This window comes from Anabas testudineus, chromosome 19 (assembly GCF_900324465.2).
Source record: "Anabas testudineus chromosome 19, fAnaTes1.2, whole genome shotgun sequence".
NCBI classification, from domain to species: domain Eukaryota; kingdom Metazoa; phylum Chordata; class Actinopteri; order Anabantiformes; family Anabantidae; genus Anabas; species Anabas testudineus.
Genome location: NC_046628.1, coordinates 16,123,706 through 16,136,259, shown reverse-complemented (window position 1 = coordinate 16,136,259; position 12,554 = coordinate 16,123,706). Strand labels below are relative to the sequence as shown.

General features: G+C 39.2%; 1 protein-coding gene across 1 annotated transcript; it reads left to right on the top strand.

Annotated features, from left to right (window-relative positions):
- Positions 1-844: 844 nt before the first annotated feature.
- LOC113156776 (inhibitor of nuclear factor kappa-B kinase subunit alpha-like) lies at positions 845-12,053 on the top strand. The gene is made up of 22 exons (XM_026352083.1): positions 845-981; positions 2,203-2,321; positions 2,617-2,711; positions 2,885-3,002; positions 3,590-3,659; positions 3,752-3,840; positions 3,933-4,022; positions 4,244-4,368; positions 4,743-4,850; positions 5,036-5,171; positions 5,768-5,962; positions 6,925-7,027; positions 7,149-7,272; positions 7,448-7,599; positions 7,711-7,772; positions 7,875-7,984; positions 8,989-9,038; positions 9,147-9,252; positions 9,395-9,542; positions 9,781-9,917; positions 10,050-10,149; positions 10,653-12,053. The coding sequence occupies exons 2-22, from the start codon at positions 2,217-2,219 to the stop codon at positions 10,716-10,718; spliced, it is 2,289 nt and encodes a 762-aa protein (XP_026207868.1). The 5' UTR covers positions 845-981; positions 2,203-2,216; the 3' UTR covers positions 10,719-12,053.
- The last annotated feature ends 501 nt before the right edge of the window (positions 12,054-12,554 follow it).

The following is a 12,554-nucleotide window of genomic DNA, read 5'->3' as shown; positions in this document are numbered from 1 at the left end:
ATGTGCTGCATAATAAATATTGTACCTTTACTTAACAGTTGTCATGTGTCTCTCACTGGTATTTTTTGACTCCTTGTTGTCACTTTTATGTTTCTCTCTGCTTATTTTTCAAATGTTTCTGGTCAAATGTTGCACACGCTGCACTACGTAAAAATAGAACTGAGATAATTAGTCAAACCCTCCACTTATTTTTTCCACCATCACTTTGAACGTCAATGAGTGTGTTTAATAAAGGCATGAAAGATCAGGACTGTTTGTGTTTTATCAGCTTAGAAATATTTTGTCTGTTGCCATTTATCAGTTAGCGGACCAGGAAATCTCTTTTTCTTACATTTACATTTAGTCATTTGGCAGACGCTTTTATCAGGGAAAGGCAGGGCAGCTGTGAGGGGGTCTCTTCTAAGGATCCCTGCTGGAGGTAGACCACAGCTGGGGTTCGAAGCCCAGTCTCCCACATGGCTGGCACTGATCTTACGTTTATTTACATATAATAAAAATATAAATAACTATTTCAGTATAATACAGAATATAGAATATTTGACTTTGAATATACTTTAATTATATATATTAATGGACATCCCACTAACACGGCTGTGTCTTCTGTAGCTTCAACATAAGTTCCAAAATGCACATTCAGAATGTTTACTGTATAAAAATATTTTTCACTTAGACATTGACAGTCATTATATGAGTACCATGGAACAGAAATACTGCAGTATTAGTACACGTAAGGTAAGAACAGTACTTAATGAAAACACCTGGTCGCTCACCTGTTCGGTTTTACAGCTCCGGCAGGTGGCAGCACTGCGCCTCGACGCTGTTTGACAGCCGCCGACAAACCACCGAAGAAGCCGCGTGTCGTTGAACCGCCGGGGTTTCTGGTGACATCACGTAGGAAAGTACACAGTCTGCTGCCGAAAACAACAAAACGGCTCGCATTAATAACCACACCGGCTCATGACACCTCCATTGGAACCAAAAGTAAGTCCATAAAACGCGTTTTAGCTGCATTTAATCAGAAAAACATGATTGGAATCGTCGAAACCTTCATTTCCTAATGCTAGAAAGCTAGCGCACGGCTGCGGCTATTTCCTGGAATGTTTAGCTTAGGCTAAACTGTTTGCTTGTCGTTAGCTAGCTGTTAGCAAATGTAGCTGACGTTAGAGAGTAGTTTAGGCGCTTTGCGTGTGTATTTCCAGATTAATTAACATTACTTATGTGTTTTATATTAAAATAGAGAGAATATTTCCACCGCATCACATCAAATCGTCTATTTGGCAAAGTTATAGTGCTAACATCGTAATTTACCACGATCCCGGCAGCTGTTTCAGGATGTAAGTTAACATTAGTCTTGTCATTGTCAGTGATTTAATTAGATAAATCATTTTAAGTCGATTTTTAATTGCCTCAAAACTTAACAGTGTAGCTAAGCGTTAACGTTACGTATTTGTACATTTAAGGCACCGTGTTTGTGTGACAACAAATGGGTGCAGCTAACGATTGTTTCATTTTTATTATCTGCCGATTATTTGCACGATGAATCTATTTTTATTTCTATTTAAATGTCTGAAAGCTGTTTTAAAAGTGATGGTTAATTCAGCAGATTGAGCACTGAAGCCAAAAATACTGTTCTAATCTGGGATTATGAGAGCAATTCTATGACTTTGTGGATTTAATAGAAAAACAGTTTTAGCTACTGGAATATGGGATGTGACCCTCCAGATGATTCAACTTCCAGAGTTGTGCAAGGACCTTTTACTTGAGCTTCAGTGGATCTTTGAAATACAATCTTTATTCTATTTGACTGTGTTATTTCTGATTTACAGATCAAATTTGGTTGATAAAGTTTGCTGAGGATGTGGTAAAAATCTAAACTATGAACATAGTGTTTGGTGAAAAACAGCTAAAGCATAGAGACCAGACCAGACCAGACCAGAACAGGCAGGTTCACTGGTTTCTATGAGGAGAAAACACTCTGCTTGCTTTGTGATATAAGTGAGATGGAGGTTAAATACCATTTGATTCAGTCTTCAGACTTAACTCTGTATATGAAAAACTAATGGTATTTTTTAGTATGTTGTACGTAAGGATGAGTTTTCTGTTGGTTATTAAAGACTATTCTGCTCATGTTTAACGTTACATCATAGGTGCAACAGGATTTATTGTCTGCGACTAATTTTCTGCCCATCAACTAATTTGCAGCTATAGTAACTACAATGGAGAAACCTCCCTTCAGGCAGAACCAGAACTGTGGAAACTGGGAGCATAAAGAGAGGCTGGGTATGGGCGGCTTTGCCCATGTTTATCTCTACCAACATAATGTGAGTATTGAACAATTTAACCCCCAAACACTCATTTCAAAAGGCAAAAGGGGAAAACCTTTTAGTAGGGCAGACCAGTTACTTTGATGGCGACTATTGTCAGGGAAGCTAACGGCACATTGTTGGTAATAAATTGATTTTAAATTGTCCATAATCCTCAAAATTCTCTAGATCACCTTGTTAAATGACTAACAGTAGCTTTCTAGGCTTCCTGACAGCTCACATCCTGTCCTTAAGTCTGTGTCTGGCTGTTGTGTTTATCTGTCTGCAAAATAACATAATCTCTGTTTTGCAGGAAACAAATGAAAAATTAGCTGTAAAAATGTGCCGTCTAGAGCTGACGCCAAGGAATAGGGACCGATGGAGCAGAGAAATCCAGATCATGAAAAAGTGTGTACCCTTTTTACCCCCCAGAAGGCACAGTTATGTAGCACATTAAGAATATACAGTTTTATCCTGTTATTATAATGATGATTCATCTACAGCAGCGATTGACTGTGCAAACTCTGTATGGGTATTTTTAACAGTTAATGTAGCTCTGACTCCCATTCTCTTTCACTCAGGTTAAATCACATCAACGTTGTAACAGCCCGTGATGTCCCAGAGGAGATGAAGCACATAGCCTTAAATGATCTTCCACTGCTGGCCATGGAGTATTGCTCCAGGGGAGACCTGAGGAAGGTGAGGGAGTCGTGCAAGGGAGACTGCTCTAGAGCCGAGCTACATGTCTGCACTGACCAACAGTAAAATATTGGTTTGTCCTCTTTCGATCAACAATAATTGGCAGATGTTTCTTCACAGTCCCCATCTGGTAAGGTGTGTGACAAATAACCTGTCAAAGTCCAGCTGAACTCACAACAAATCGTCCCCATTTATACATTTTTGAACAAGGACATAAGTGCTGCCTTTAATGAATCCATCCTGCACCAGCGTACTGTTGTTAAAAGTACAATTTTCTGACAGCGTTTGCATAAAAAATGCTTAATGACAACATCTGCCGTACATCCCTCGACCAGGTTTTTGTATTTTTTTCCAAAAGCTCTGTCGTCTTCTTCGAACTAAAATGTTTGCGTCACATACGTTGTTTTATGTAATAATCATTAGATAAGACTTCATTGATTCCCAATAAAACGTTGGAAAGTTTCTACAGAGACAAGTAGAAGGGGAAAAAACAAATAGACACCATTTGAGGAATAAAACAACAGTCCACATCACATAATGTAGATTTTACTGCAGGTGTGACAGAGTTGTCTTTGTCTGTGTTACAGATGCTGAGCAAACCTGAAAACTGCTGCGGTTTGAAAGAGAGTGAAGTGCTTTCATTACTCAATGATGTTGGTATGTCCAAGCCTTTTCATTTTTTATGTGTTCGCCATTTTCATTCAGACATGTCCTTCATCGTTATGATAATCCACTGATTTCTGCTCTAGGGTCTGGGATCCAGTATCTCCACGAAAACAAGATCATACACAGAGACCTTAAACCTGAAAACATAGTGCTGCAAGATATAAATGGAAAGGTAAACGTCTACATTCTGGTTTATTTATAATTTACTTATGTTTGACTGTACATCCTGAAGAATCTGTCTGATATTAATTAATTCCCCTACAGCTTGTTCACAAAATCATTGACTTGGGCTACGCTAAAGACTTGGACCAGGGCAGTCTGTGTACCTCTTTTGTCGGCACACTCCAGTACCTGGTAAGCAAACAAGTTATTATTTATTTATCCACAGATGTGCCTCACTAAATGTATTCTGTTTTATTCTAATCATGGATGTAAATCCTTTGTCTTCTGGACATCACACATAATTAAAAAATGTCTCTGATTTAAATTATACTGAGGAGCATTAGAGAATAAACGTTAATAAATGCAACGTCTTAGTTCAAATCAATCAAATGTGTCATTATTTTTCTCCACAGGCACCTGAGCTGTTTGAGAATAAACCGTACACTGTTACTGTCGACTACTGGAGCTTTGGCACCATGATTTTTGAATGCAGCTGTGGTTTTCGTCCTTTCCTGCACAACCTGCAGCCCGTACAGTGGTGAGTTGATCTGAACATTTGGACACGTCTATTTTGAGCATAGTGAATAGTGTTTTTTTTTTTTTTTTTTTTTTTTGGTTTGTTTGTTTGTTTGTCTTGTTTTGTTTAAATGCAAAAAAGTGAAGTGTCTTTAGGTTTAATTCTTTTCACGTATCTGCTCATTGATTGTGAACTGCGCTATGACAAGCATGTTGTGCAGTTGCTTTTTACTTTTTCTTGCTACTGTATCTACCACGACGCTGTTAAAATCTGAACTGTGCTTAGTGGAGAAAACTTTATTGAATTGCTGCATGTTTACGTGGATTTATAGTAACCAGCATTTAAATGCATTGATAAGAATTTGAATAGCTTTTACTCTCTCTTTCTGATCACAGGGCCAGCAAAGTGAGGAACAAAGGTCCAAAAGACATAATGGCTGTAGAAGAACTGAATGGAGAAGTCCGATTCTCCACACACCTTCCCTACCCCAACAATCTCAGCAGGTTAGGACACAGTTAAAATCCTTTAACGAAACATTTGGCAGCTGTTTTATAAATATTATCACTACAAACAGTATTTCCAATGGGTCATTTCCCCGGCCATGCAGCCTTGGACACTCTTTGGTGCCAGTTTCTCTCCTCAAGCACATATTTAAATGTCTCTTTTCTTTTTTCTTTTTTTTTTTTAGGACACTGTTGGAGCCGATGGAGGCGCTGCTTCAGCTGATGTTGAAGTGGGATCCTGTCCAGAGAGGAGGCAAAGTGAACTCCGACACCAAGAAACCTCTGTGCTTTGAAGTGTTGGAGAAGATACTGAGTATGAAGGTGAGTTACTGCTGCTGCTTTACTTTTCGTAAGACACAGCTGGTAAAAATAACATATTTCTCATAAATGTCATTTTTAAATACTGATGAAGTGTTTGTGGGTATTATTTGACATTTTTCCATACTTGTGTCAATATAATTCTCAAATTTCAGTATCGGTATCAAGTTTTTTCTTCTTCTTTGTGACTGAACAGCCTGTGAAGGAGACTTCTGTGAATAGTGATTGATATAGATGATGCATTGTGTGTCCCACATCCCTAATATAGACTGAACACTGTACATATGTGGGTGTTAAAAATAAACAAAGAGAAGAAGGAAGAAGCTGTGAAATACACAAGTTGTGTTAATTGTTCACAAGGTAGGACATGAATCGGTGTCAGAATTATTTCATCTGCTCTAAATTAATCCAGTAAACTTTCGTTAGGGTTCTAACTAAAATAAATTAAAGACGCTCATAGTTACAGTTGAGAAGGAGTGAAGTATAGTAGCACATTAATACAGTGAAATACTACAAAAAAGCCTGTATTTCAAATCTCAGATAAACGATTGATTGCGAAATTGTGTGTAACCTGTGATCTGTGATAACTTTTTTTTTAGGTCGTTCACATCTTGAACATGACCACAGCTCAGGTCCACTCCTTCCAGCTGACTCCAGACGAGAGTCTCCACAGTCTGCAGAAACGCATCGAGGCTGAGACAAAGATCGAGGTGGTGAATCAGGAGCTGCTGCAGGAGACGGGAGTGTCTCTGGACCCCAGGAAACCTGCTGCACAGTGTGTCCTAGACGGAGTGGTACGTTGATTATTGACCACTGTAATTTCTATTTGAACACCTTAAAAAGTTGTATGGTGTTATTTTAAACGTTGTCATGTCCACAGTAGGTAGCTGCAAGGTTCATATCAACTTCTAACCACATACAAAATCAATCAATATAACTTCATAGGTTAATGTATTTTAAAATGTTATTAATAGCAACAAATAAGTGTGATTAGAAAAAGGATAAAAGATGGAAACAGATAAAACATCAGAATCAGGTTAAAGAGGTGGATATTAGTTTGTGTTTAAAGATAGTGACACAAACCGTAAAGACGATATGGAAATGTATAGTAACTTTAGGACACTACATAAAATCTGGACTAAACAGACTACAAAATATAATCAAATATAAATATCTTCAGTTTCTCTCAGATCTTCAGTTCCAGCAATTCAGAGGGTAACACAGGGAAATAAATAACACCAAAGCTGAAACCGGGGCCTTCATGTTTGACTGACGGTCTAGTACCGGCCTGTGTTCTTCCTTACAGTCTCATAAATGTCAGTGTGAAAGCTGACAGGCAGCCAGTATAAATACTTCAAGTCTACTTTAAGTCATTTAAGTAAGATATTCAGTCAAGCCTGTGCCGACGAGCTGTCAACTCACATCAAACAAACCTGTGTTATTTTACACGCTTGGTAACTTTAGTCATGTCATATTTTACCTGGAACAGATCCCAGATTCTTTTAATACGAAAACATGGACTTGATCAAGTGAAACTGGACTGTTGGTATTAAAACCGTCATCAGCGGGGTGTGTTCTTGCAGTGAGTGTCCTCTTAGCTCTAAGGCAAACGTGGCAGCTCCAGACAGATAGGAATGGTGTGCGTTTGCAGGTATTCTTGGTCAACCATTAACTGTAAATGTGTTGAGGGACATTGAATGACCCAGTATGGAGCTTCAGGAAATATAAAAGTCATTATTTTATCTCCCTTGGGTAGAGAGGATGGGACAGCTACATCGTCTACCTGTTTGACAAGAGCATCACCAAGTACTCTGGTCCCTTCAGCGCTAGACAGCTGCCTGATAAAGTCAACACCATTGGTGAGTGTTATTCTGCATTATTCTTGGGACAATTCTGTGAAATTGAACTGTTAAATTGTTAAAAGTTGTCGTTTTTCCCTGTTATAGTGCAGCCGTAATGGTTCTTGTTTTAACTTTGCAGTGCAAGAGGCCAAAATACAGTTGCCCCTGGTTGTGTTGAAGAAGGTTTGGGGTGAAGCAGTGAGCTACATCTGTGGCCTGAAGGACGACTACAGCAGACTTTTCCAAGGACAGAGGGCTGCAATGTGAGTGTCATGACAGATGTGTAATGATAAATCATGGGGTGTGTAGATGAACCAGGTGGATAAACGAGAGCTTATTGCTCACTGGAATATCCAGATAGGTGAAAGGTTTCATATAGCACCTGCCTGTAACTGTGTTTGATGCTGCAGGCTCATATCTTTCTTCCCCCTCCTCCAGGTTGAGCCTCCTGCGCTACAACACCAACCTGACCAGGTGTAAGAACAGCATGTTTGGCTTCTCTCAGCAGCTGAAGGCCAAACTGGACTTCTTCAAGAGTAGCATTCAGTACGACCTGGAAAAGTACAGTGACCAAATGCACTACGGCATATGTGAGTGTTTAGTGGCAGCAGTTTGTGGACTGATTTGATGCTATTTTATAATGAAGAGCAGTTACACATGGAAAGATGTTTATTGTGATGATTTTATGTCTTTGTCCAAAGCCTCTGAAAAGATGCTGAAAGCCTGGCAGGAGAATGAGGAGCGAGCTGCTGCTTTTGCACAGGTAAACAGAATTTATATGAAAAACCTTCACGCAGCCTGTGATGTGTATCAGTATGAATCCCTGTGGTGGCGGTCCTCGAATGATTCTGGTTGTGTCCTGCAGGTGGCAGAGGTGAGCCATTTAGATGATGAGATCATGGCTCTGCACTCTGAGATAGTGGAACTTCAGAGGAGCCCGTACGCCCGACGCCAAGGAGACAAGATGGAGCAGCTGTGAGTGGAAACGTGATCTGATTCAGTTATTCTATATAGTTGACATCAATATTCTTTACTCCATGTTTTGTTGTTAAAACAACGTACTTAATGATGCAGACACATCTTTCTGTCAGTTGATTTGTCTGTAGATTTATGGGCTCTGTTGTGACTTGTTCTGTGATTTGTTTTGTGACAACCTAACTTCTCACTTTTACAAAACCGTGGATCATACACACAACACATCACCGTCTCCCCTTTATTTACCATGTTTTCGTTTTCAAACAACAGTCTAAAATCAGAAAGAACAGTCCCTCTTGCAATCAAATCAGGGATATTACAAATATGAGTCACTGATGAGTTAATTCAATTAGATGAAGGTGGAAAAAACACTTCCTCTTTCATCTGGTTGTTTTAGCCCACATGCTAATCTTGTAGCTGTATCTTGTAAGATAAACAACTTTAATTATCTGTTTTTGTTGTGACATATTTATAGGAGTAGATGCAGTGTCCAAATCAAAAAGGGTTGACTGATTCGACTATGTTAGTGTTCACTTTGGATTTTAGTTTCCTCTAACTGCCAGCGCTGGTGCATTTGCAGCGATCTAATCAGTGTCTTGTTGACAGGTCATGAAGTTATTTCACTAAGTGGAGGATCTCACATTAATCTTAATCAGTTTGAGACGTGTAGACACTGTTCTGTTGACAATGTTTTGGTTCTAGGCATCAGTTAGACTTCACAGTGTGAAAATATTAAAATAGATGTCTAAAGTCTATTTTCTAATCACCATCTTGCTAATTTAGGTTCAAAGAATTTCTTGTTTAAAAATAAACAAACCTTCCTCTGTGCTGCAGCAGAAGCATCATCTGCTGTCACCTGCTCGTGTCCAGTGGCATTTTAAACATGCAGCAGCAGTAATCTGGCAAAATAAATATCTGTTTGCTCTTATTCACTATGAAACCTCAGACTGAGCTTTAGAATTCAGTCTTGCAAATATTTAAATCATTAAATTGTTTCATTGCAGAGAAGAAAAAGCGATTGAGCTCTACAAGCAACTGAAGATGAAATGTAAAAGTAAGTACTTGAGAATTTATAACTTCATATTAAAAGGCAACTTTTCCAAAAATCTAACTTAAACAATTTGGAATCAAAATGTGTGTTAAGTAGTTTCTCTTCCTTCAGCACCTGAGCAGGATGTGAGCAGCGACAGCTCTGAGATGGTGAAAGCGATCATTCAGACTGTCCAGAACCAAGACAAGGTCCTCAAAGATCTGTACACCCACCTCAGGTGAGGCATCACAAGCACTCTTAGAGTTTTCTCAGCGTTAAGGCCAATTTGTGTTGATTATTAATATGTTCTGATAGAGAAACACCATTGACAGTAGTGGTGACTTGGTTATTGACTCGTCTGACTTGTTTCCTCCCGACAGTAAGATTCTGATCAGCAAACAGAAAATCATCGACTTGTTTCCACGGATTGAAAAAACGCTGGAGAACATCAAGGATGCTGACAACACAGTGATGCAGATGCAGACAAAGAGACAGAGAGAGTTCTGGCATTTACTGAAGATCGCCTGTGTAAGTTTTATTTTTCTGTGTAATATGGAGAAGAAGTCAGTTTTATTTAACCAGACGAGAAGACGACAGGAAAGGGAGCAAAACAAAAGGAAATCCTGGAACTGTAATAACTAATGAACGAGTTATCAGTAGTCACTAATTATCTTTTTTATCATAAACTAATTACTACAGCTGTGCTGTAAGTCCATCTGTCAGACCAGCGTTTGACTCAATATACATCTCTCACTCTCCTCTTCAGGCTCAGAACTCATCACGGAGCTCGATAGCAGCCAGTCCTGAGTCGTCCAACCTGCTGCAGGTCTCTCAATGGTCCCAGTCAGCACAACCCGTCAGCTCCCCACATCCCCTCACCTCCCTCCCTGGGCCAAGTGACAGGTAATGGACTTCAGTCAGTCTTTGCAACCCTGCAAAGGTCTCTTCGGGTTGTTCACACTTGAGAATTGAGGCAGTAAGATCACATGTGGGCCACGTTAGCATCATGTGAACATATCTTTTGTGTTTCTCCAGTGATGCTGCCCCACGTCTGCTCCAGGAGAACCAGAAGTACCTCAGTCAGCTGACCAGCCTGATGCAGGGAGCTGCTGATGACCAGGCAAAAAGCATAGTGGTGAGTTCACTGGTTTTAACTGTGGGGCTTTGGTTTAAGTTTTCTTATCATACTACATACTTAAGTTCTAATGACAGTGGACTGTGTAGACAGGACAACACTTACGACACCTCCTCAACTAACGGATATTAAAAACAAGTACATATCTTTTTAAATGTATTTTATGTAAATCATTTCACCTTAAAAGAGGCTGGTCGTTTCCTAAGTTAATCAAATGTGTCCCTTCAACATTATTTATTCCTCTGGGGTCTTACACATCTAATACTTATTACAGTATCTAACTAATGTTACAGCACAGCTTCTTGTTGCTGTAGAGGAGGAGGTAATGAAAGTTTAGTGATTAAATAATTCAAAATACAGTTTTAAAGGGGAAAACTGTATTTTTGTGTTTGTTTTTAAGTAGAAATAATTCTGCACACAAACAGTTTATTTTAGGGCAGTTTCTGCTTTTTAATTCTCCTTCGTCATCTCCTGTCTTAACATCGTGGTTTTCCTCTTTCAAGGACCAAGACTGGAGCTGGACGAAATACGAAACATTAACAACAAAATTAAAAAAGCGAAATGCGTAAGCTCCGCCGTGTCCTCTCATCCCTGATCGTGCTCCGAGTAACACTAAGGACTGTCAGCTGTTAAACAGTCACACATTTACAGTTGTACATGGACTGGGGATATTCTCATTACAAACGTCTCATGTTCTTCTTTTTAAAAAAAGATAATAATCAGTCGGCGTTCACACACGCCCAGTGGTGTCTGTCCACTCCCATCGTCTCACGTGGAAACTATGATCAATGAATATTCTTGTTTTTATATGGGAAAACAACCCAAGCTGTGTCTCTCTACTCTTTTTCATTCTGCTGCACAATATTCATCATAATCCAAAAACGCTGATGATATTCATCTCTACTGAGCAAACTGTAGCACCACATTCGGGGGGGTTTGGGGGAATATTTAACAGAAACATGGGAACTAGTCCAAACTCTTGGCATGCAAGGAAACACAGGAAGTGGTCAGAGGGGTGGGAGGGGGCCGAGGAAGACATTACAATCAAGCAAAAAGCACTTTGATACTCCCATGTATCCTCTTTGTGAAGAGATAAAATGTTTCATGCTGTCAAAACAGCTGCAGAGTTTAAAGTCACGACAAGACAAGGTGTTTTTCTCACTCCTAATCGGTTTGATCCATTTTCCTCTACACATTCTGGGCTTCTAAGGTTCTCTAATGTTATTTTGATCTGATTTTTTTACATAAAGTGTAATGTATCATAGGCAGAAGTCTTGTCGCGACAGATGTGGCTGGCCATTATGTTTATACAATGTCTATACTGTACATTTGTCTTTTTAAAAAAGTCGTCTCATTTATGTGCACATACTAGTTCACTGGACGGTTCATGCTGCGTTCATGTCGTATAAAGCTGAAACAATTAGCCAGTCGTTCATAGTTTTACATTTCAAACGAGCAAAAGAAGATTAAAGAGGGTTTTCATTTGCTGCTGTTATGTGACGATCAGGAGTTGATGATGTTATAGTGAAGCTAATTCTCCTGTTCACACAATTACACCATCACAAAGCGAGAGATGACGTGATTAAAAAGGGCTGAGCTGAAACCATTAGTCAGTTAATCAGTAAGTGGCTCAAAAGAGAAATGAACTGCTCATTTGTTGTTGTTTTCAAAAACTTTGACCATGTGGTGATTCGAGCCAGTCCAGTAAAGATTTTTAGAATTCAATTTGTGTCTAATTTTACGACTTTGTGTTTTTTCAACTATTGGTTAATAGAACAGCAGTAACAACTAGATAATTACAGTTTAATCATAGATTTACTGGAACTTCCCCTCTGAGGAGCTGTCATCTCCATCATTTGTATCACTACAGATATCTCTGTGGAGTTAGGTAGAAACTGGTAGTTTTGCATTTGACACCTGCTTATTACACAAACAGTTGTTCATGAATCTCTTGGTTTTTGGTTTTTATGTTAATCATTTGGGTTTTTGGACTCTTGTTGCCTAGATTTGCTTATGTCAAGTGATTATGTGGTTATTACATTAATTATCTAATGAACTGACACTGAAAATGTAGCTGCAGACCAGAACTAAGAACTAGGATTAACTGACTGATCTTTCAGCTTCAGTGATGAAGTCATGAACGCAGCATCATACACACAGGTGTGTCTCAGCCTGGTTTCTATTAAACATCGTAGCACAGTCGTCATCCACTGATCCGCAGTGACACAAACCCGAATCAACGGGTCTGAGCGCAGATGCTAACGGGAAACCAGCATCATAAAGGATTGAATGTACCGCAGGTTACTGCATTCCCACGTACTTTGGGCCAGAGAGATATTAACCTTCTGAGTTGTATTTATGAAGTTGAAGTGCAATGGAGAAAGATATTTTTTGTATTTAAGTAA

Bases quoted from the DNA above. Each gene is read 5' to 3' on its own strand.
- LOC113156776 (XM_026352083.1), top strand. From the start codon at position 2,217: ATGGAGAAACCTCCCTTCAGGCAGAACCAGAACTGTGGAAACTGGGAG. The intron at 4,023-4,243 runs GTAAGCAAACAA...TTTTCTCCACAG, and splicing joins TCGGCACACTCCAGTACCTG to GCACCTGAGCTGTTTGAGAA. The intron at 7,773-7,874 runs GTAAACAGAATT...TGTGTCCTGCAG, and splicing joins GAGCTGCTGCTTTTGCACAG to GTGGCAGAGGTGAGCCATTT.